The 22,500-nt window shown below is 44.8% G+C and overlaps 1 protein-coding gene across 3 annotated transcripts in view; it reads left to right on the forward strand.

The window, feature by feature from the left end:
• The window catches only part of LOC144974495 (uncharacterized), a 68,416-nt gene that overhangs the window by 10,332 nt on the left and 35,584 nt on the right, over positions 1 to 22,500 (forward strand). For all 3 annotated transcript variants that reach the window (XM_078917403.1, XM_078917405.1, XM_078917404.1), the window contains exons 4-8: positions 8,758 to 8,937; positions 11,964 to 12,075; positions 16,771 to 16,966; positions 18,043 to 18,178; positions 20,754 to 20,845. In XM_078917403.1, coding sequence (XP_078773529.1) covers positions 8,808 to 8,937; positions 11,964 to 12,075; positions 16,771 to 16,966; positions 18,043 to 18,178; positions 20,754 to 20,845 — 666 coding nt within the window. In that variant the 5' untranslated portion in view covers positions 8,758 to 8,807. The remainder of the gene's footprint in view (positions 1 to 8,757; positions 8,938 to 11,963; positions 12,076 to 16,770; positions 16,967 to 18,042; positions 18,179 to 20,753; positions 20,846 to 22,500) is intronic.

Raw genomic sequence — 22,500 nt, forward strand, 5'->3', positions numbered from 1 at the left:
CAGTGGTTGTGGTGTTGGGGGAAGTGGTGATTGTGGTGTTGGTGGGCAGTGGTCATTGTGGGGTTGGGGGGGGGCAGTGGTGATTGTGGTGTTGGGGGGGGGGCAGTGGTGGTTGTGGTGTTGGGGGGGGGGGAGGGCAGTAGGTGTGGTGTTGGGGTGGGGGGCAGTGGTTGTGGTGTTGGTGGGCAGTGGTGATTGTGGTGTTTGTGGGCAGTGGTGATTGTGGTGTTGGTGGGCAGTGGTGATTGTGGTGTTGGGGGCAGTGGTGATTGTGGTGTTGGTGGGCAGTGGTGATTGTGGTGTTGGTGGGCAGTGGTGATTGTGGTGTTGGGGGCAGTGGTGATTGTGGTGTTGGGGGGGGGGGGCAGTGGTTGTGGTGTTGGTGGGCAGTGGTGATTGTGGTGTTGGTGGACAGTAGTGCCGCGCTGAGGACCGGACCGAGGACCGGTCCCACGGTCTTTTAGCTGTGAACCGTCGTCCAGTCCCAAAGAGGAAGACCGCCGGCGGTCCTCACTTCTTATCACCTTTCAACGGTCTCGCGCCATACTACTTCCCCAGCGATTAGTTGCCTCGGTCCTTTGCCTATCTTCCACCAATCACCACCCATCCCACTTAATTAATCGCACCCACCCCCCTTTGCCATACACTAAACGACACAGACGACCATAGAGGCAGACGACCACCTCCCTCCACTCCGCAAACCGCCTTTCGTGTGTGAGATGGGGGGAACAGGAGGCGCACGCCTTGGACGATTCCATTATACGGGGTAAATTTCAAAATTTACTACACCATAATGATCGCAATGACAATGATCTATGATGAAGGCATGACCCCTCTTCTCTAATGGGTTATTGTTTGAAATGTATGTGACTACTAAGATGTGTGTGTGTGTGTGTGTGTGTGTGTGTGTGTGTCGAACCTAGCAAGTTGCAAGTCTGATTTTTTGTTTTCTTTTGTCCATCTCTTGTCGCCACTCCTTTCTATCGCATTGTTGTCATTAAAAATAATACAATAATATTAAAATTTCGTTTGGTGTTTTAACTAATCAAGTAATATGAGTTTCATTAGTTTCTTCCGTCCAAAAAAACAGTTATAACGTCTGTATTTTTAAAAGGTCCAATAGAATATTTGGGGACCCCGATAGCTCAGTTGATAGAGCACTCTCTTTATACGCAAAGGGCCAGAGATCGATCCGGGTGCAGTCGATTTTTTTCTGAATCCCTGTCTACTCAGCAATGAATGGGTAGCTGAGTTTGTTAGATCTGGCGAAAAGTCACCATCGACCCTCTTATCACCTCATCTACCCACTCTTATTATAACTTCACGTCTCTCTCTTACTCTTCAATGCTCGCTGCCCTCTAATGTGTGTGTGGGGGGGGGGGGGGTAGGAGTTGCGTGTGTGTATCAACGCCACGAACAACTCGATCAACGCCTTGGGCGATGCCATTATCTCGTTAATGGGGATAAATTTCAAATTTTATTAAATTATCGAAGTAACAATGAAGTACGGTGAGCAAATAAAGAAGGCATCACCCTCTTCTCTAATTAGGTTACAATTTGAAATGAGTGTGACTACTCCGTGTGTTTTACTTCTGTAGGCCACGGTTTTCATCGTGTAGCGGTCTTTAACGGTTCAAGAATGAACGGACCGGTCTAGAGACCGGTCTTGCGGTCTTCATTTCCCAAGGACCGTAGGACCGTGGTCCTTAAGCTTGCCAAGGACCGCCCCGCACTAGTGGACAGTGGTGATTGTGGTGTTGGGGGGGGGGGCAGGTGGTTGTGGTGTTGGTGGGCAGTGGTGATTGTGGTGTTGGTGGGCAGTGGTGATTGTGGTGTTGGTAGGCGGCATTGGACGATTGTGGTGTTGGGGGGGGGGCAGTGGTGATTGTGGTGTTGGGGGGCAGTGGTGATTGTGGTGTTGGTGGGTAGTGGTGATTGTGGTGTTGGGGGGGGCAGTGGTTGTGGTGTTGGGAGCAGTGTGATTGTGGTGTTGGGGGGGGGCAGTGGTGATTGTGGTGTTGGTGGGCAGTGGTGATTGTGGTGTGGGGGGGGGCAGTGGTTGTGGTGTTGGGGGCAGTGGTGATTGTCGTGTTGGGGGGGGGGCAGTAGTGATTGTTGTTTTGGGGGGGGGGGGCAGTGGTTGTGGTGTTGGGGGCAGTGGTGATTGTGGTTTGGGGGGGGGGGGGGGGAGTGGTTGTGGTGTTGGGGGCAGTGGTGATTGTGGTGTTGGGGGGGGGCAGTGGTGATTGTGGTGTCGGGGCGGGGCAGTGGTGATTTTGGTTTTGGTGGGCAGTGATGATTGTGGTGTTGGCGGGGGGGGGGGCAGTGGTGATTTTGGTGTTGGTGGGCAGTGGCGATTGTGGTGTTCGGGGGCAGTGGTGATTGTGGTGTGTGGGGGGGAGGCAGTGGTGATTGTGATGTTGGGGGGGGGGGCAGTGGTGATTGTGGTGTTGGGGGCAGTGGTGATTGTCGTGTTGGGGGGGGGCAGTGGTGATTGTGGTGTTGGGGGGGGGGGGAAGTGGTTGTGGTGTTGGGGGCAGTGGTGATTGTGGTGTTGGGGGGGGGAAGTGGTTGTGGTGTTGGGGGCAGTGGTGATTGTGGTGTTGGGGGGGGGCAGTGGTTGTGGTTGGGGGCAGTGGTGATTGTGGTGTTGGGGGCAGTGGTGATTGTGATGTTGGGGGGGGGGGCAGTGGTGATTGTGGTGTTGGGGGGGGGGGGCAGTGATGATTTTGGTGTTGGGGGCAGTGGTGATTTATGAACAGCAGGGTCAGGATTCGGTTAGCCGCAGGTTCTGTATGATGGAAATGTCCGCTTTATGGACCATCCTAAAAATCAAAATCTACAAGTGGATGTAAAATGGGTTCGCTACCCTGATCAGGATATGGACGACCTCGCCCAGGAGTTATCTACGGATGAGAAGAATGGTAAGTATACGATCGTGGTGATAGTGGTATTATGGAATTTATGGTGGAATACTTGATCGAGGTGTTGGGAGCAGTGGTGATTGTGGTGTTGGGGGGGGGGGCAGTGGTTGTGGTGTTGGGGGCAGTGGTGATTGTGGTGTTGGTGGGCAGTGGTCATTGTGGGGTTGGGGGGGGGGGCAGTGGTGATTGTGGTGTTGGGGGGGGGGCAGTGGTGGGTGTGGTGTTGGGGGGGGGGGGGAGGGCAGTAGGTGTGGTGTTGGGGTGGGGGGCAGTGGTTGTGGTGTTGGTGGGCAGTGGTGATTGTGGTGTTTGTGGGCAGTGGTGATTGTGGTGTTGGTGGGCAGTGGTGATTGTGGTGTTGGGGGCAGTGGTGATTGTGGTGTTGGGGGCAGTGGTGATTGTGGTGTTGGTGGGCAGTGGTGATTGTGGTGTTGGGGGCAGTGGTGATTGTGGTGTTGGGGGGGGGCAGTGGTTGTGGTGTTGGTGGGCAGTGGTGATTGTGGTGTTGGTGGACAGTAGTGCCGCGCTGAGGACCGGACCGAGGACCCGGTCCACGGTCTTTTAGCTGTGAACCGTCGTCCAGTCCCAAAGAGGAAGACCGCGGCGGTCCTCACTTCTTATCACCTTTCAACGGTCTCGCGCCATACTACTTCCCAGCGATTAGTTGCCTCGGTCCTTTGCCTATCTTCCACCAATCACCACCCATCCCACTTAATTAATCGCACCACCCCCCTTTGCCATACACTAAACGACACAGACGACATAGAGGCAGACGACCACCTCCCTCCACTCCGCAAACCGCCCTTTCGTGTGTGAGATGGGGGGAACAGGAGGCGCACGCCTTGGACGATTCCATTATACGGGGTAAATTTCAAAATTTACTACACCATAATGATCGCAATGACAATGATCTATGATGAAGGCATGACCCCTCTTCTCTAATGGGTTATTGTTTGAAATGTATGTGACTACTAAAGATGTGTGTGTGTGTGTGTGTGTGTGTGTGTGTGTGTGTGTCGAACCTAGCAAGTTGCAAGTCTGATTTTTTGTTTTCTTTTGTCCATCTCTTGTCGCCACTCCTTTCTATCGCATTGTTGTCATTAAAAATAATACAATAATATTAAAATTTCGTTTGGTGTTTTAACTAATCAAGTAATATGAGTTTCATTAGTTTCTTCCGTCCAAAAAAAACAGTTATAACGTCTGTATTTTTAAAAGGTCCAATAGAATATTTGGGGACCCCGATAGCTCAGTTGATAGAGCACTCTCTTTATACGCAAAGGGCCAGAGATCGACCCCGGGTGCAGTCGATTTTTTTCTGAACCCCTGTCTACTCAGCAATGAATGGGTAGCTGAGTTTGTTAGATCTGGCGAAAAGTCACCATCGACCCCTCTTATCACCTCATCCACCACTCTTATTATAACTTCACGTCTCTCTCTTACTCTTCAATGCTCGCTGCCCTCTAATGTGTGTGTGGGGGGGGGGGGGGTAGGAGTTGCGTGTGTGTATCAACGCCACGAACAACTCGATCAACGCCTTGGGCGATGCCATTATCTCCGTTAATGGGGATAAATTTCAAATTTTATTAAATTATCGAAGTAACAATGAAGTACGGTGAGCAAATAAAGAAGGCATCACCCCTCTTCTCTAATTAGGTTACAATTTGAAATGAGTGTGACTACTCCGTGTGTTTTACTCCTGTAGGCCACGGTTTTCATCGTGTAGCGGTCTTTAACGGTTCAAGAATGAACGGACCGGTCTAGAGACCGGTCCTTGCGGTCTTCATTTCCCAAGGACCGTAGGACCGTGGTCCTTAAGCTTGCCAAGGACCGCCCCGCACTAGTGGACAGTGGTGATTGTGGTGTTGGGGGGGGGGGCAGTGGTTGTGGTGTTGGTGGGCAGTGGTGATTGTGGTGTTGGTGGGCAGTGGTGATTGTGGTGTTGGTAGGCGGCATTGGACGATTGTGGTGTTGGGGGGGGGGCAGTGGTGATTGTGGTGTTGGGGGGCAGTGGTGATTGTGGTGTTGGTGGGTAGTGGTGATTGTGGTGTTGGGGGGGGCAGTGGTTGTGGTGTTGGGAGCAGTGTGATTGTGGTGTTGGGGGGGGGGCAGTGGTGATTGTGGTGTTGGTGGGCAGTGGTGATTGTGGTGTGGGGGGGGGGGCAGTGGTTGTGGTGTTGGGGGCAGTGGTGATTGTCGTGTTGGGGGGGGGGGGGCAGTAGTGATTGTTGTTTTGGGGGGGGGGGGCAGTGGTTGTGGTGTTGGGGGCAGTGGTGATTGTGGTTTTGGGGGGGGGGGCAGTGGTTGTGGTGTTGGGGGCAGTGGTGATTGTGGTGTTGGGGGGGGGGCAGTGGTGATTGTGGTGTCGGGGCGGGGCAGTGGTGATTTTGGTTTTGGTGGGCAGTGATGATTGTGGTGTTGGCGGGGGGGGGGGCAGTGGTGATTTTGGTGTTGGTGGGCAGTGGCGATTGTGGTGTTCGGGGGCAGTGGTGATTGTGGTGTTGGGGGGGGAGGCAGTGGTGATTGTGATGTTGGGGGGGGGGGGGCAGTGGTGATTGTGGTGTTGGGGGCAGTGGTGATTGTCGTGTTGGGGGGGGGGGCAGTGGTGATTGTGGTGTTGGGGGGGGGAAGTGGTTGTGGTGTTGGGGGCAGTGGTGATTGTGGTGTTGGGGGGGGGGAAGTGGTTGTGGTGTTGGGGGCAGTGGTGATTGTGGTGTTGGGGGGGGGGCAGTGGTTGTGGTGTTGGGGGCAGTGGTGATTGTGGTGTTGGGGGCAGTGGTGATTGTGATGTTGGGGGGGGGGGGCAGTGGTGATTGTGGTGTTGGGGGGGGGGGGCAGTGATGATTTTGGTGTTGGGGGCAGTGGTGATTTATGAACAGCAGGGTCAGGATTCGGTTAGCCGCAGGTTCTGTATGATGGAAATGTCCGCTTTATGGACCATCCTAAAAAATCAAAATCTACAAGTGGATGTAAAATGGGTTCGCTACCTGATCAGGATATGGACGACCTCGCCCAGGAGTTATCTACGGATGAGAAGAATGGTAAGTATACGATCGTGGTGATAGTGGTATTATGGAATTTATGGTGGAATACTTGATCGAGGTGTTGGGAGCAGTGGTGATTGTGGTGTTGGGGGGGGGGGCAGTGGTTGTGGTGTTGGGGGCAGTGATGATTGTGGTGTTGGTGGGCAGTGGTCATTGTGGGGTTGGGGGGGGCAGTGGTGATTGTGGTGTTGGGGGGGGGCAGTGGTGGTTGTGGTGTTGGGGGGGGGGAGGGCAGTAGGTGTGGTGTTGGGGTGGGGGGCAGTGGTTGTGGTGTTGGTGGGCAGTGGTGATTGTGGTGTTTGTGGGCAGTGGTGATTGTGGTGTTGGTGGGCAGTGGTGATTGTGGTGTTGGGGGCAGTGGTGATTGTGGTGTTGGGGGCAGTGGTGATTGTGGTGTTGGTGGGCAGTGGTGATTGTGGTGTTGGGGGCAGTGGTGATTGTGGTGTTGGGGGGGGGGCAGTGGTTGTGGTGTTGGTGGGCAGTGGTGATTGTGGTGTTGGTGGACAGTAGTGCCGCGCTGAGGACCGGACCGAGGACCGGTCCCACGGTCTTTTAGCTGTGAACCGTCGTCCAGTCCCAAAGAGGAAGACCGCCGGCGGTCCTCACTTCTTATCACCTTTCAACGGTCTCGCGCCATACTACTTCCCCAGCATTAGTTGCCTCGGTCCTTTGCCTATCTTCCACCAATCACCACCCATCCCACTTAATTAATCGCACCCACCCCCTTTGCCATACACTAAACGACACAGACGACCATAGAGGCAGACGACCACCTCCCTCCACTCCGCAAACCGCCCTTTCGTGTGTGAGATGGGGGGAACAGGAGGCGCACGCCTTGGACGATTCCATTATACGGGGTAAATTTCAAAATTTACTACACCATAATGATCGCAATGACAATGATCTATGATGAAGGCATGACCCCTCTTCTCTAATGGGTTATTGTTTGAAATGTATGTGACTACTAAAGATGTGGTGTGTGTGTGTGTGTGTGTGTTGTGTGTGTGTGGTGTCGAACCTAGCAAGTTGCAAGTCTGATTTTTTGTTTTCTTTTGTCCATCTCTTGTCGCCACTCCTTTCTATCGCATTGTTGTCATTAAAAATAATACAATAATATTAAAATTTCGTTTGGTGTTTTAACTAATCAAGTAATATGAGTTTCATTAGTTTCTTCCGTCCAAAAAAACAGTTATAACGTCTGTATTTTTAAAAGGTCCAATAGAATATTTGGGGACCCCGATAGCTCAGTTGATAGAGCACTCTCTTTATACGCAAAGGGCCAGAGATCGATCCCGGGTGCAGTCGATTTTTTTCTGAATCCCTGTCTACTCAGCAATGAATGGGTAGCTGAGTTTGTTAGATCTGGCGAAAAGTCACCATCGACCCCTCTTATCACCTCATCCACCCACTCTTATTATAACTTCACGTCTCTCTCTTACTCTTCAATGCTCGCTGCCCTCTAATGTGTGTGTGTGGGGGGGGGGGGGTAGGAGTTGCGTGTGTGTATCAACGCCACGAACAACTCGATCAACGCCTTGGGCGATGCCATTATCTCCGTTAATGGGGATAAATTTCAAATTTTATTAAATTATCGAAGTAACAATGAAGTACGGTGAGCAAATAAAGAAGGCATCACCCCTCTTCTCTAATTAGGTTACAATTTGAAATGAGTGTGACTACTCCGTGTGTTTTACTCCTGTAGGCCACGGTTTTCATCGTGTAGCGGTCTTTAACGGTTCAAGAATGAACGGACCGGTCTAGAGACCGGTCCTTGCGGTCTTCATTTCCCAAGGACCGTAGGACCGTGGTCCTTAAGCTTGCCAAGGACCGCCCCGCACTAGTGGACAGTGGTGATTGTGGTGTTGGGGGGGGGGGGCAGTGGTTGTGGTGTTGGTGGGCAGTGGTGATTGTGGTGTTGGTGGGCAGTGGTGATTGTGGTGTTGGTAGGCGGCATTGGACGATTGTGGTGTTGGGGGGGGGGGGCAGTGGTGATTGTGGTGTTGGGGGGCAGTGGTGATTGTGGTGTTGGTGGGTAGTGGTGATTGTGGTGTTGGGGGGGGGCAGTGGTTGTGGTGTTGGGAGCAGTGTGATTGTGGTGTTGGGGGGGGGGGGGCAGTGGTGATTGTGGTGTTGGTGGGCAGTGGTGATTGTGGTGCTGGGGGGGGGGCAGTGGTTGTGGTGTTGGGGGCAGTGGTGATTGTCGTGTTGGGGGGGGGGGGGCAGTAGTGATTGTTGTTTTGGGGGGGGGGGCAGTGGTTGTGGTGTTGGGGGCAGTGGTGATTGTGGTTTTGGGGGGGGGGCAGTGGTTGTGGTGTTGGGGGCAGTGGTGATTGTGGTGTTGGGGGGGGGGGCAGTGGTGATTGTGGTGTCGGGGCGGGGCAGTGGTGATTTTGGTTTTGGTGGGCAGTGATGATTGTGGTGTTGGCGGGGGGTGGGGGGCAGTGGTGATTTTGGTGTTGGTGGGCAGTGGCGATTGTGGTGTTCGGGGGCAGTGGTGATTGTGGTGTTTGGGGGGGGGGCAGTGGTGATTGTGATGTTGGGGGGGCAGTGGTGATTGTGGTGTTGGGGGCAGTGGTGATTGTCGTGTTGTGGGGGGGGGGTGGTGGGGCAGTGGTGATTGTGGTGTTGGGGGGGGGGAAGTGGTTGTGGTGTTGGGGGCAGTGGTGATTGTGGTGTTGGGGGGGCAGTGGTTGTGGTGTTGGGGGCAGTGGTGATTGTGGTGTTGGGGGCAGTGGTGATCGTGGTGTTGGGGGGGGGGGCAGTGGTGATTTTGGTGTTGGGGGGGGCAGTGGTGATTTATGAAAGGCAGGGTCAGGATTCGGTTAGCCGCAGGTTCTGTATGATGGAAATGTCCGCTTTATGGACCATCCTAAAAGGTCAAAATCTACAAGTGGATGTAAAATGGGTTCGCTATCCTGATCAGGATATGGACGACCTCGCCCAGGAGTTATCTACGGATGAGAAGAATGGTAAGTATATGATCGTGGTGATCGTGGTAGTATGGAATTTATGGTGGAATACTTGATCGAGGTGTTGGGAGCAGTGGTGATTGTGGTGTTGGGGGGGGGGGCAGTGGTTGTGGTGTTGGGGCAGTGGTGATTGTGGTGTTGGTGGGCAGTGGTGATTGTGGGGTTGGGGAGGGGGCAGTGGTGATTGTGGTGTTGGGGGGGGGCAGTGGTGGTTGTGGTGTTGGGGGGGGGGGGGGGGCAGTGGGTGCGGTGTTGGGGGGGGGACAGTGGTTGTGGTGTTGGGGGGGGGGGGCAGTTGTTGTGGTGTTGGTGGGCAGTGGTGATTGTGGTGTTTGTGGGCAGTGGTGATTGTGGTGTTGGTGGGCAGTGGTGATTGTGGTGTTGGGGGCAGTGGTGATTGTGGTGTTGGGGGCAGTGGTGATTGTGGTGTTGGGGGCAGTGGTGATTGTGGTGTTGGGGGGGTGCAGTGGTTGTGGTGTTGGTGGGCAGTGGTGATTGTGGTGTTGGTGGGCAGTGGTGATTGTGGTGTTGGGGGGAGGGGGGGTGGGGGCAGTGGTTGTGGTGTTGGTGGGCAGTGGTGATTGTGGTGTTGGTGGGCAGTGGTGATTGTGGTGTTGGTAGGCAGTGGACGATTGTGGTGTTGGGGGGGGCAGTGGTGATTGTGGTGTTAGGGGGCAGTGGTGATTGTGGTGTTGTTGGGCAGTGGTGATTGTGGTGTTGGGGGGGGGGCAGCGGTTGTGGTGTTGGGAGCAGTGTGATTGTGGTGTTGGGGGGGGGGGAGCAGTGGTGGTTGTGGTGTTGGTGGGCAGTGGTGATTGTGGTGTTGTGGGGGGGGGCATTGGTTGTGGTGTTGGGGGCAGTGGTGATTGTCGTGTAGGGGGGGGGGGCAGTGGTGATTGTGGTGTTGGGGGGGGGGCAGTGGTTGTGGTGTTGGGGGCAGTGGTGATTTTGGTGTTGGGGGGGGCAGTGGTTGTGGTGTTGGGGGCAGTGGTGATTGTGGTGTTGGGGGGGGGGCAGTGGTGATTGTGGTGTTGGGGGGGGGCAGTGGTGATTTTGGTGTTGGGGGGCACTGGTGATTGTGGTGTTTGGGGGGGGGGCAGTGGTGATTTTGGTGTTGGTGGGCAGTGGCTATTGTGGTGTTCGGAGGCAGTGGTGATTGTGGTGTTGGGGGGGGGAGGCAGTGGTGATTGTGGTGTTGGGGGCATTGGTGATTGTGGTGTTGGGGGGGGGGGCAGTGGTTGTGGTGTTGGGGGCAGTGTGGTGATTGTGATGTTTGGGGGGGGGCAGGGGTGATTGTGGTGTTGGGGGGGCAGTGGTGATTGTGGTGTTGGGGGGGGGCCAGTGGTGATTGTGGTGTTGGGGGGGGCAGTGGTGATTGTGGTGTTGGGGGGAAGGGGCAGTGGCGATTGTTGTGTTGGGGGGGGGGGAAGGGACAGTGGTGATTGTGGTGTTTTTTTTGGGGGGGGGAAGGGGCAGTGGTGATTGTGGTGTTTGGGGGGGGGGACAGTGGTGATTGTAATGCTGGGGGGGGCAGTGGTGATTGTGGTGTGTGGGGGGGAGTAGTGGTGATTTTGGTGATGGGGGGGGGGGGGAAGGGGCAGTGGTGATTGTGGTGTTTGGGGCAGTGGTGATTGTGGTGGTGGGCGGGGGGGCAGTGGTTGTGGTGTTGGGGGCAGTGGTGATTGTGATGTTGGGGGGGGGGGCAGGGGTGATTGTAGTGTTGGGGGGGCAGTGGTGATTGTGGTGTTGGGGGGGGGGGCAGTGGTGATTGTGGTGTTGGGGGGTGAAGGGGCAGTGGTGATTGTGGTGTTGGGGGGGGGAAGGGGCAGTGGTGATTGTGGTGTTTTTTTTTTTGGGGGGGGGGAAGGGGCAGTGGTGATTACGGTGTTTTTTGGGGGGGGGGGGGCAGTGGTGATTGTAATGCTGGGGGGGGCAGTGGTGATTGTGGTGTGTGTGTGGGGGGGGGGGTAGTAGTGGTAATTTTGGTGATGGGGGGTGGGGGGGAGGGGCAGTGGTGATTGTGGTGTTGGGGGCAGTGGTGATTGTGGTGTTGGGGGCAGTGGTGATTGTGGTGGTAGTGAGTGTCCAGTTAGGGTTGGTGGATATTTGTTGGAGGGACGGGGTTGATATCGGTATCAGGGGAGGTGGCCATTTTGGTCTTAATAGTGACGGGAGAACGAAGATGATGAGTGTATGTTTGGAGTAGTTGTGGTTGATGATGTTGTACAACATTCATGAAATTCAATGATATAAAGTCTATTAATCTATTCATTTAATGAATCCTTCTTCATCATCATCATTGCCTTTTTTCATCCTGGGTCAGGGTATAGACCACAGACAAACAGTTTCCATCCTTCTCTATCCTGGGCTAACTTTTTAATCTCATTCCAGGTCTTACCACTTCTCTGTACATCAGCTTATTTAATTCTTCTCCATGTTCTGTTGTACTTCATAAATTCTGTCATGCCAGAAACTCTTCAGTCGCCCAAGCCAAAAAAAGGTTTTGAAAAATCATTGTTAGCTTCCATATTCGTTCATGCTTTGACTCAAATCATTTCAGAAATTATTGCCAATTTTGAATGTCCCTCTTTACTTATCTTTTAAATGATCGCAAGAGAGAGAAAGAGAGAGAGAGAGAGAGAGACAGAGAGAGAGAGAGAGAAAGACAGAGAGAGAGAGAGAAAGACAGAGAGAGAGAGAGAGAAAGACAGAGAACGAGAGAGAGAAAGACACAGAGAGAGAGAAAGACACAGAGAGAGAGAGAGAGACAGAGAGAGAGAGAGAGAGAAAGACACAGAGAAAGACAGAGAGAGAGAGAGAGAGAGAGACGGAGAGAGAGACCATGAGATTTATATTTGCGTTACGTGTAACCTATTATTTCTTCTTCATCTTTTTTTTATCTGTGTGTGAGTTTTTTTGTTCCTGCTTTTTTGGGTTCTTTTTTTTTTTTGGGGGGGGGGGGGTTGTTTTTGTTGAACATGTTTTGATTTCAAATAAATGATAATGTTGCTTTCTTATCTTTCCAGTGATTGCAATTTGTGCATCATCCAAAACTGTAAGAGACCTTATGATCAAGTTTCATGAACACAACCTTGACAACGGAGACTTCATTGTCTACAACATTGACCTATTTTCTGAGTAAGTTTTCCCTCTAAAGTGTAAATAAAATTATAAGAAAGACTTATAAAATCCTGGCTATAATACGTTTCACCAGTCGCAACGTCACTTTCCTCGTAATGACGCATGGTAACTTAGTAACTGGCTCTAAACTATCGGAACAATGGCGGACGCCCTTATGAAATATTTCTCCTACGAGCATAAAAGCGTATCCAGAGTAAAAAAAAAAAACATTATAAATCTGATCATGTTTTGACTTTTACACATTCTGATCACAAGACATATGAAAAGTTCTAGCCAGCAGGAAGAATAAAAAGTACCCATTTTCTTAGTTTAGAACCACGATGGCCGCCCATGCTGGGCGACGTGACATCAGACTATTGAATCCAATTCTCTATTGGCACTATGATATCCGCGGCCATATTGTTTTGTTTTTTTCTCTTTGCTAAATTTTGTTTTTACTTACAAACTCAAGCTCGTATGTTGTCAAAATGGACAATTTGATTTGCTGAATTTTTTAATTTGATATCTAAATTATAGTATTTTAACCTTCTTCTTTTTGACTATAGGAGAATCGTTACTTTCATTACAATACAATACAGCCAACCTTTTTCATTGTCAGATTTGTTTTGTACATAAATTTTTTAAAGAAATATCTTTGGGGTGTGTCTTTTTTACGAAACCCGCCGAAACCCGCCGAAACCCAGTCCCAGGTTCACTCCCCAATGGTGTACAGTTCCCTGAGTCTCAGATTCACTCCCCACTGCTACCTACCTAGTGCGGGGCGGTCCTTGGCAAGCTTAAGGACCACGGTCCTACGGTCCTTGGGAAATGAAGACCGCAAGGACCGGTCCTAGGACCGGTCCTTTTCGACATTGAACATTCCTGAGAGACTGTTGTAAGTGGGATCGTTCATTCTTGAACCGTTAAAGACCGCTACACGATGAAAACCGTGGTCTACAGGAGTAAAACACACGGAGTAGTCACACTCATTTCAAATTGTAACCTAATTAGAGAAGAGGGGTGCTGCCTTCTTTATTTGCTCACCGTACTTCATTGTTACTTCGATAATTTAATAAAATTTGAAATTTATCCCCATTAACGGAGATAATGGCATCGCCCAAGGCGTTGATCGAGTTGTTCGTGGCGTTGATACACACACGCAACTCCTACCCCCCCCCCCCCCCCCCCCCCCCCCCCCCCCCCCCCCCACACACATTAGAGGGCAGCGAGCATTGAAGAGTAAGAGAGAGACGTGAAGTTATAATAAGAGGGGGTGGATGAGGTGATAAGAGGGGTCGATGGCGACTTTTCGCCAGATCTAACAAACTCAGCTACCCATTCATTGCTGAGTAGACAGGGATTCAGAAAAAACTCGACTGCACCCGGGATCGATCTCTGGCCCTTTGCGTATAAAGAGAGTGCTCTATCAACTGAGCTATCGGGGTCCCCAAATATTCTATTGGACTTTTTTAAAATTCAGACGTTATAACTGGGTTTTTTGGAAGGAAGAAACTAATGAAACTCATATTATTTGATTAGTAAAAACACCAAACGAAATTTTAATATTATTGTATTATTTTAAATGACAACACTGCGATAGAAAGGAGTGGTGACAAGAGATGGACAAAAGAAAACAAAAAATCGGATTTGCTACTTGCTAGGTTCGACACACACACACACACACACACACACACACACACACACAAACACACATCTTTAGTAGTCACATACATTTCAAACAATAACCCATTAGAGAAGAGGGGTCATGCCTTCACCATAGATCATTGTCATTGCGATCATTATGGTGTAGTAAATTTTGAAATTTACCCCGTATAATGGAATCGTCCAAGGCGTGCGCCTCCTGTTCCCCCCATCTCACACACGAAAGGGCGGTTTGCGGAGTGGAGGTTGGTGGTCGTCTGCCTGTATGGTCGTCTGTGTCGTTTAGTGTATGGCAAAGGGGGGTGGGTGCGATTAATTAAGTGGGATGGGTGGTGATTGGTGGAAGATAGGCAACCGAAGGCAACGAATCGCTGGGGAAGTAGTAGGCTATGGCGCGAGACCGACGGTGATCAGACCGGTCTTCAGCGCGGCACTAGTTGAAAGGTGATAAGAAGTGAGGACCGCCGCCGGTCTTCACTATGGGACCGATCCCCGGTTCACAGCTAAAAGACCGTAGGACCGGTCCAACACTACTACCTACTTCCCATAACTTTGTCGGGTTTTGTCGGATTTCATCGTGTTTCGGCGGGTTTCGACAGGTTTCGGCGGGTTGCGGCGGGTTTCGGCAGGTTTCGGCGGGTTTCGGCGGGTTTCGGCGGGTTTCTCCGGGTTTCGTAAAAAAGACACACCGTATCTTTGTACTAACTGTAATGACTTATTGCTATTTTTTAACCTCACGAATGAGGGACATCCAATATTTGCCGGCATTTTTCTAGTTTACTCTTTTTATATTCCGTATGTGCTTTTTCTTTGTATCTATCTATCTATTTTTAATATTCATTGATAAAATGTTTGGTTTATGTCTTTATTTAAGATAAGATAAGATAAGATAAGATAAGATATACTTTATTGATCCTGAATGGAAATTATCATAACGTTACACATCATTCATCGTTATATCAGCACAGATTTATACACTGTCATGAACTAATTGATGAAAATACGAAGCTAATTAAAAGCAAATTTATTTATATATTCGTTTATTGCTTTATTCATTTATTCATTCATATATTATTTATATATTTATATAATAAAGAAATCAATTGATACAATAATAAATAATAATTAATGATAGCTTACAACAATAAAAGAGGAAAGAAAAATTATGTAAGACAGATTTATCATGACTAAATAACCCTGGAACACCTCTTTATTTGTTTACCAAGTTTATTTGTGTAATGTTGTGCTGACGAAGGGTTTGTACCCGAAAAGTCCATTGTCTGTTTTGTTCCCATACGAAGCCTCTCCATTTTCACTCTTTCGTTAACACTCACTTTATGCTTTGTACGATTATTGATTATGTGGTCACGGTGGTATGACACTCATCTCGGATCGGAAGGTCCTTTATTCGAGCTTCGATCGGCGCCTATCTGAGGTCTTGGAAAAGGCTATTTACTCACATTATCTCACCGTACTAGGTGTAAAATGAGCACCTGGTCATAAACCGTGTTGTCTCTATCGGGGAAAAAATTGTAATATCGCCTAATAGGCGACATGTCTCGTTCCACATGTTACTTATTGCTTCTGGCCATTGACCCTTTATAAAGCGCCTTGAGCACGTTTAGTGGATATCGCGCTATATAGCATCTCAAGCTCAAGTTTTTGTTAAACCATTTTTCTGCACAGAATTAAATCTAGTATTGTGTGTCCATTTTTACTCTTGAGTTTAAGTGTGAAAAAAATCAATTTCTTCTCGATTTTTTGAGTGGTTATATTATGTTTATGTTATTTTGGGAAAAACTGAAAAAATAATATGTAAGGAGATAGTTAAAGGCCCCGAGAACCCAGCGGTAGAGGATGCGATTCACAAAATTAAAATATTTCAATAAAATACATGTCTTTCCACAGTACGCAGTGAACTTGTTAAACATCGTACGAATCAAAATAGGGATGGACAGTGCATTGCACGTACCACTCTACAATCTTATAAAATAGATAATAATAATAATAATAATAATAATAATAATAATAATAATAATAATAATAATATAATAATAATGATGATGATGATGATGATATTAATAATAATAATAATAATAATAATAATAATAATAATAATAATAATATAATAATAATAATAATGATAATGATAATAATAATAATAATAATAATAATAATAATAATAATAATAATAATAATAATAATAATAATAATAATAATAATAATATATATAATAATAATGATAATAATAATAATAATATAATAATAATAATAATAATAATAATAATAATAATAATAATAATAATAATAATAATAATATATTAATAATAATAAAAATAATAATAATAATAAAAATAAAATAATAATAATAATAATAATAATAATAATAATAATAATAATAATAATAATAATAATAATAATATGATGATGATGATTAATAATAATAATAATAATAATATATAATAATAATAATAATAATAATAATAATAATAATAATAATAATAATAATAATAATAATAATAATAATAAAAAATAATAATAATAATGATATTAATAATAATAATAATATACTTGTAAAAACAAATAGTAAATGATTCCTTTTTTTAATTCAAAACAATGCAACTCTTCCTTATAGCAACCACCGTGCTGCTATCTATTAATTAGAACACTTAATGCATTATAATAGTCGTAATATTGTCTTTCTCTTTCTTTTTTTAAAATCAAACTTCACCCCACGCTTCTTCACGAATCTTTCTCTCCCTGTGTTAATTTTTAATTCAGAAAAGTGAGTGGAGCAGGCATTTATGTTGATAACAACAAGAGATGAAGTGAGTAGGAAAGTACCAGAAGACAATAGAGAATAAAAACCTCGCGGCGGCGAACCAGCGACCTTACTGGTACGACAACTCCGCCTGGCCGGGGAGAGCGTGACTCTACCGTATGAGCTACCCCCCCCCCCCCCCACACACACACATACAAACACATCACCGTCTCTAATGTCTTCTGGCACTTTCCTACTCACTTCATCTCTTGTTCTCTTCCTGTGTTCAGTGAAGGACAACTTCAACGTCCGTGGTACAATGAGTCAGACACCTCAGAGCGTAACCAAAAAGCCGCCCAGGGTTTCCAAGCGCTCCAGACCATCACACTACGAAGGCCAAAAAGTCAACAATACACGAGATTCTCTATGGAAGTCAAAACACGGGCCATGTCAATGTACCAAAACGTTTCTCTTGGAGAAGGAGAGGTAATAATTGTTTTTTTTTAAATACCTCTTCTGCACTGCAACCAACGATATCTGTTTGACATCACATATTATTACATTCAATCCAACTATCGTCAATACGTTTTTAAAGTCGTATCGTCACTTCCTTCGTAATGACGCATGGTAACTTAGTATCTGGCTCTAAACTATCGGAACAATGGCGGACGCCCTTGTGAAATACTTCTCCGACGAGCATAAAAGTGTATCCAGAGGGGAAAAAAACCATTATAAATCTGATCATGTTTTGACTTTTACACATTCTAATCACAAGACATATGAAAAGTTCTAGCCAGCATGAAGAATAAAAAGTACCGATTTTCTTTGTTTAGAACCACGATGGCCGCCGTTGCTGAGCGACGTGACATCAGACTATTGAATCCAATCGTCAAAAACAAATCATCCATGTCGTCTTGGTGAACAAATTTAGCATAGTAATCTTGACTTACTTGACTTATGTCTCTTGACTCCTGGCGAAGCATAGGGCCTCAACAGCACTCTTCCATCCTCTTCTGTCCTTGGCACAGACCTTTGCGAGAGAAGTTAGTGAGAAGAAATCACATCTGAATATATAGAAGCTGCAAAAACTCAAATTTCAATTGTATTACATATATAAACATTCGGTGCGAGAGTATCCTTACCGACTTGACTCGAATGAAATTCTGAAGCGAATTGGATTCAATAGTCTGATGTCACGTCGCCCAGCAACGGCGGCCATTATGGTTCTAAACAAAGAAAATCTGTACTTTTTATACTTCGTGCTGGATAGAACTTTTCATATGTCTTGTGATCAAAATGTGTAAAAGTCAAAACATGATCAGGTTTATAATGGGTTTTTTTCCCTCTGGATACGCTTTTATGCTCGTGGGAGTAATATTCACAAGGGCGTCCGCCATTGTTCCGATAGTTTAGAGCCAGTTACTAAGTTACCACGCGTCATTCCAAGGGAAGTGACGTTACGACTGTTAAAGCGTATTGAGAATATTATGTTATATCCGTAGACATTTGCTATCATTCATGTTTATTCACATATTTGACAGCCTAAAATGCTTTCCTTTCAGGTGAACACGTTGGTAGGAGCATATCACGACGCTGTCATTCTGTACGCCCTGGCACTGAATGAAACCCTTCAAAACAATCTAACAGTCTCTGACGGCTTCAACATTACTCAGAAAATGAGGAACCGGACTTTTCAGGGTATTTACTTTGTATTGAAAACAATCAATAAATAAATGATTGAATAATGGGAGCGATCTATAGAAAGAATGAAGTTGACGTCACTCTGGTCTTTGTTATTGTTTTTTGCCATCCGCGTTTATGAGTAATACTCACTAAACGGTATTATCCAGACTATAAACGTTCATGATTACACATAGTTTGTGTGTTGGTCTCTTATACTTCCGGATGGCAATGTTATGAGCTTCTTAGCCAAGCGCATACTATCTATATTCAAGTTTTCGTCCAACCAGTTCATCAATCACATGATTTGTTGCTGTCCAACGATTGGACATTTCTTAACAAATGTAAACACGCTGCTTTGTTTATGAAAGTTGTATAAACATACCCATGTGTCAAGCTGAACGAAATGACAAATCGTGATGTTAGATTGTTCAAAAAATGTGAACACTTTTCACTATGTAGGTCACTTTGACCACGTTTTGAAATGTGACCAATGACCTCGATCACATGGAAAGTTAATATAGATCATGCCCATTAAACGAATGAATGAATAAATAAATAAATAAATAAATAAATAAATAAGTAATAAAATTAAAGAATAATAAAAATTAGTTTAATTAATAGGAAGAAACAGAACTTCTTTTAAATACAAGTTTTAAAAGATGCTGAACAAACGCCCGGGGTGGGGGGGTGTCTTCAAATCAATTTAATTTGTAGTAAAAAATAGTCCGGCCAAAATTTGTGGAAATAATTTTAAATATGTATATAGAGAGATGTTAATATCTTGTATATTGTAATGTGTCACCCACCAACACTTCTTGATATTATGTCGGAGTCGTATGGTAGCCTTGCAAAGCGTTTTGAGCACGTTTAGGGGTTGTTGTACCACATAAATAAATGCTCAATATATTTTTGGTTTAGACACTGAAAATAGAAATACATAAAACTTTGGTCAAACTGTTTTTATTTATTAACTCACTCAACCCTAACACCGATTATATTCGTAGTTTACCAGGGTTACTTTTACCCCATGCATATGTATTATTATATATATTATATTACAGACAATTATTAGGCGTAGTATAAAAGCTAATGTTTGTATGTTTTTACATGTTAATGATAGTTGAATAACACTATTTATGTCCATGCTCATTTCTTTTCCAATTTTGAAAAGAAGCAAAAATCTCTAGGATTTAGTGAGTTAAAGATAAGGTATTTCATGTCTTAAACTTGAACAATAAAAGCATATATTCTGTATTATTGGTTAGTTGACCATTTCTAAACATTTTATACTTAAATTCAAAATTCACCTTCCGCCGATTGCTTTACTCCAATATATATATATGAATGTTGGTGGGTACTCGTAGGTACGAAAGTGCTCGACAATGATGGTTAGAGCTAATATAAAATATAAATTGTCACTCACATTATATGGCCGACTGAGGACGTGGATTAAACCCACAGAAACGAACGTCTCGGCCATATAATGTGAGTGACAATTTATATATATATATATATATATATATATATATATATATATATATATATATATATATACCACACTGTGCAGAGGGTTGAGAGTTTTCTAAATAAGGGTCATTTAAATCAGTTGATATTTGAAGGACGAGTTTTCTGACCACATTTTTTAAATGCATTTTTCCAGAGTTCTGCAGTTAACTGGTGAGATCTTGAATCCCCATGACTAGTTTTGGAATAGATTAAAAACTTTAGCTCGCTGTGCATAGCTAATCATGAAAATAGTTTAAGCGCATTATATTTCAAAAGTTGTTTTTTTAGGCAATTGCCAATATAATATAGAAGAATATAATATTTTCATCAACAAATCAAGTGAGTAAAATCAATAATAAAGCAAGGCAAACAATGATAATAATAATAATAATAATAATAATAATAATAATAATAATAATAATAATATAATAATAATAATATAATAATAATAATAATAATAATAATAATAATAATAATAATTATTAATTATTATTATTATTATTATTATTATTATTTATTATTATTATTATTATATATTAATAATAATATAATAATAATAATAATAATAATAATAATAATAATGATAATAACGATAATAGTAATAGAAATAATGATAATCATAATGGTGATAATAATACTGTAAAATCACCTAAAGATTTAATTTATAGATGAGTCATTTAATAGGTTGAATTATAAATTAATAATTGTTTTTAAAAGTCCTTGGTACAACTCAAATAATTCACGTTTTTTATGAATCAGCATAAGATACGACATGACGATAATGATTTTTACACAGGACTATCAGATTTGTTTACATAAGATTTATATATTCATGAAATATTCTTATAGCAAGAGTATAGATAGTATGCGCTTGGCTAAGAAGCTCATAAGATTGCCTTCCGGAAGTATAACGGACCAACACACAAAACTGTGTGTATCCATGAACATTTGTAGTCGGGTTAATACAATTCAGTGAGCATTACTCATAAACGCGGATAGCAAAAAAACAATAACAAAGACCTGAGTGACGTCACCTTCGAACTATCTATATAGGTATTTACCGATCTGTTTGTGTTTTATCTAGGGATCAGCGGAACCATCACAATGAACGAGAATGGAAAACGAGTCGGGGATTTCTCACTTCTAACGATGGATCCAGAAACAAGGATATACACGGTGAGGAGAACATATTCATTTCCAAGATTAACCCTCTTTCCTTACCAGCCATTTTCAGAATTTCCCCCAAAACTTCGCACCCACCCAACACAAAAACAGACATTTCTTACTCAAACAGAAAAGCAACAAGTACATTTTATACATAATATTGTTCGACAATATGGGCTCTATTACAGAATATTACGTTTTTGTAGCTGTAGAAAAAAAGAAATGAAATCTGGATGAGAAAAGTGACGGTTGACACGTAACAAATGTGATGATTTTCCAATAGGTGGTAAGGAGAGGGTTAACAACAACAGACAATTTTTTAAAAAATTGAAATTGAGCTTTTATATAGCGCAATATCCACTAAACGTGCTCAAAGCGCTTTACAAGAGGTCCCTGGTCAACAGCAGCATATGTAGGATGGGACATAACGCCTGTTAGGCGATATTACAATTTTTCGGACAAAGACAATGCTGTTAACGGCCAGGTACTGATTTTACACCTGAGTACCATGAGAGAATGTGAGTAAAGAGCCTTTTCCAAGGACTCAACTATGCGCCGAGCGCGAGGCTTGAACCCAGGACCTTCCGATCCGAAAGGGAGTGTCATACCACTAGACCACATAGCCGCACAAATCGTCACATTCGTCACGATTTGATTAACATTTTTTCTTATCTCAGATCTATTTGGTACATTACAATTTTTAAATACCATTCTTACAATTCTTATAACGTAATGCTATGTAACGCCTATTTTGCTGCGCAGTATTATGTATAGTACATCCTTATTGCTTCTAAATATGAGTGAAAAAATCATCTTTTGTATTTGGAAGGTAGGACATTTGGGGACAAATACTGAAAAAAAGACCCCGACCAACTTAAAGCTGACTTCCCACCAAACACAGCAAAATACCAAAATTGTCCATTTTTGGACGGCTCAACTCTGAGATTGGTATTTCTTGTCGAAATCGTTATATTATTCCATCATGTGTGATTCATCAAGAAACGAATGTTTTCATGGAGCTTTGGAATTATAACCACCACCATCACCATCATCATCATCATCATCATCATCATCATCATCATCATCATCATCATCATCATCATCATCGTCATCACCATCATCTTCATCAACAACAACAACATCATCTTCATCATCATTGTCATTACTGTAATCAGCATGATGATTCGCCATGCCCAATGCGTTTGACAAAGGTATATTTTTGAATTCCTTAGCAAGCCGTAAGTGGTAACTAATGTTTCGCTTCATGAGGACAAATCTTTCTGGTTGTCGACTTATTTGTTTTACCCTTCACGGCCTATAACCAAGTATCCGTGTGCGGCTATGTGGTCTTGTGGTATGACACTCGCTTTCGGAACGGAAGGTCATGGGTTCGAGCCTCGCGCTCGGCCCATAGTTGAGTCCTTGGAAAAGGCTCTTTACTCACATTCTCTCACCGTACTCAGGTGTAAAATGAGTACCTGGTCGTTAACAGCGTTGTCTTTGTCCGAAAAATTAGAATATCGCCTAACAGGCGTCATGTCCCGTCCTTTTAATTATTTTTTTATCCACCATTATCCATTATTTTCTTATTCCAGTCTGCTGAAGAATTTTATTTCTCTCTCTCTCTCTCTCTCTCTCTCTCTCTCTCTCTATATATATATATATAT

The sequence above is a fragment of the Berghia stephanieae genome, chromosome 6, assembly GCF_034508935.2.
Source record: "Berghia stephanieae isolate SIO BIC M18660-M18661 chromosome 6, UCSD_Bste_1.3, whole genome shotgun sequence".
In the NCBI taxonomy this organism is placed as follows: Eukaryota; Metazoa; Mollusca; class Gastropoda; order Nudibranchia; family Aeolidiidae; genus Berghia; species Berghia stephanieae.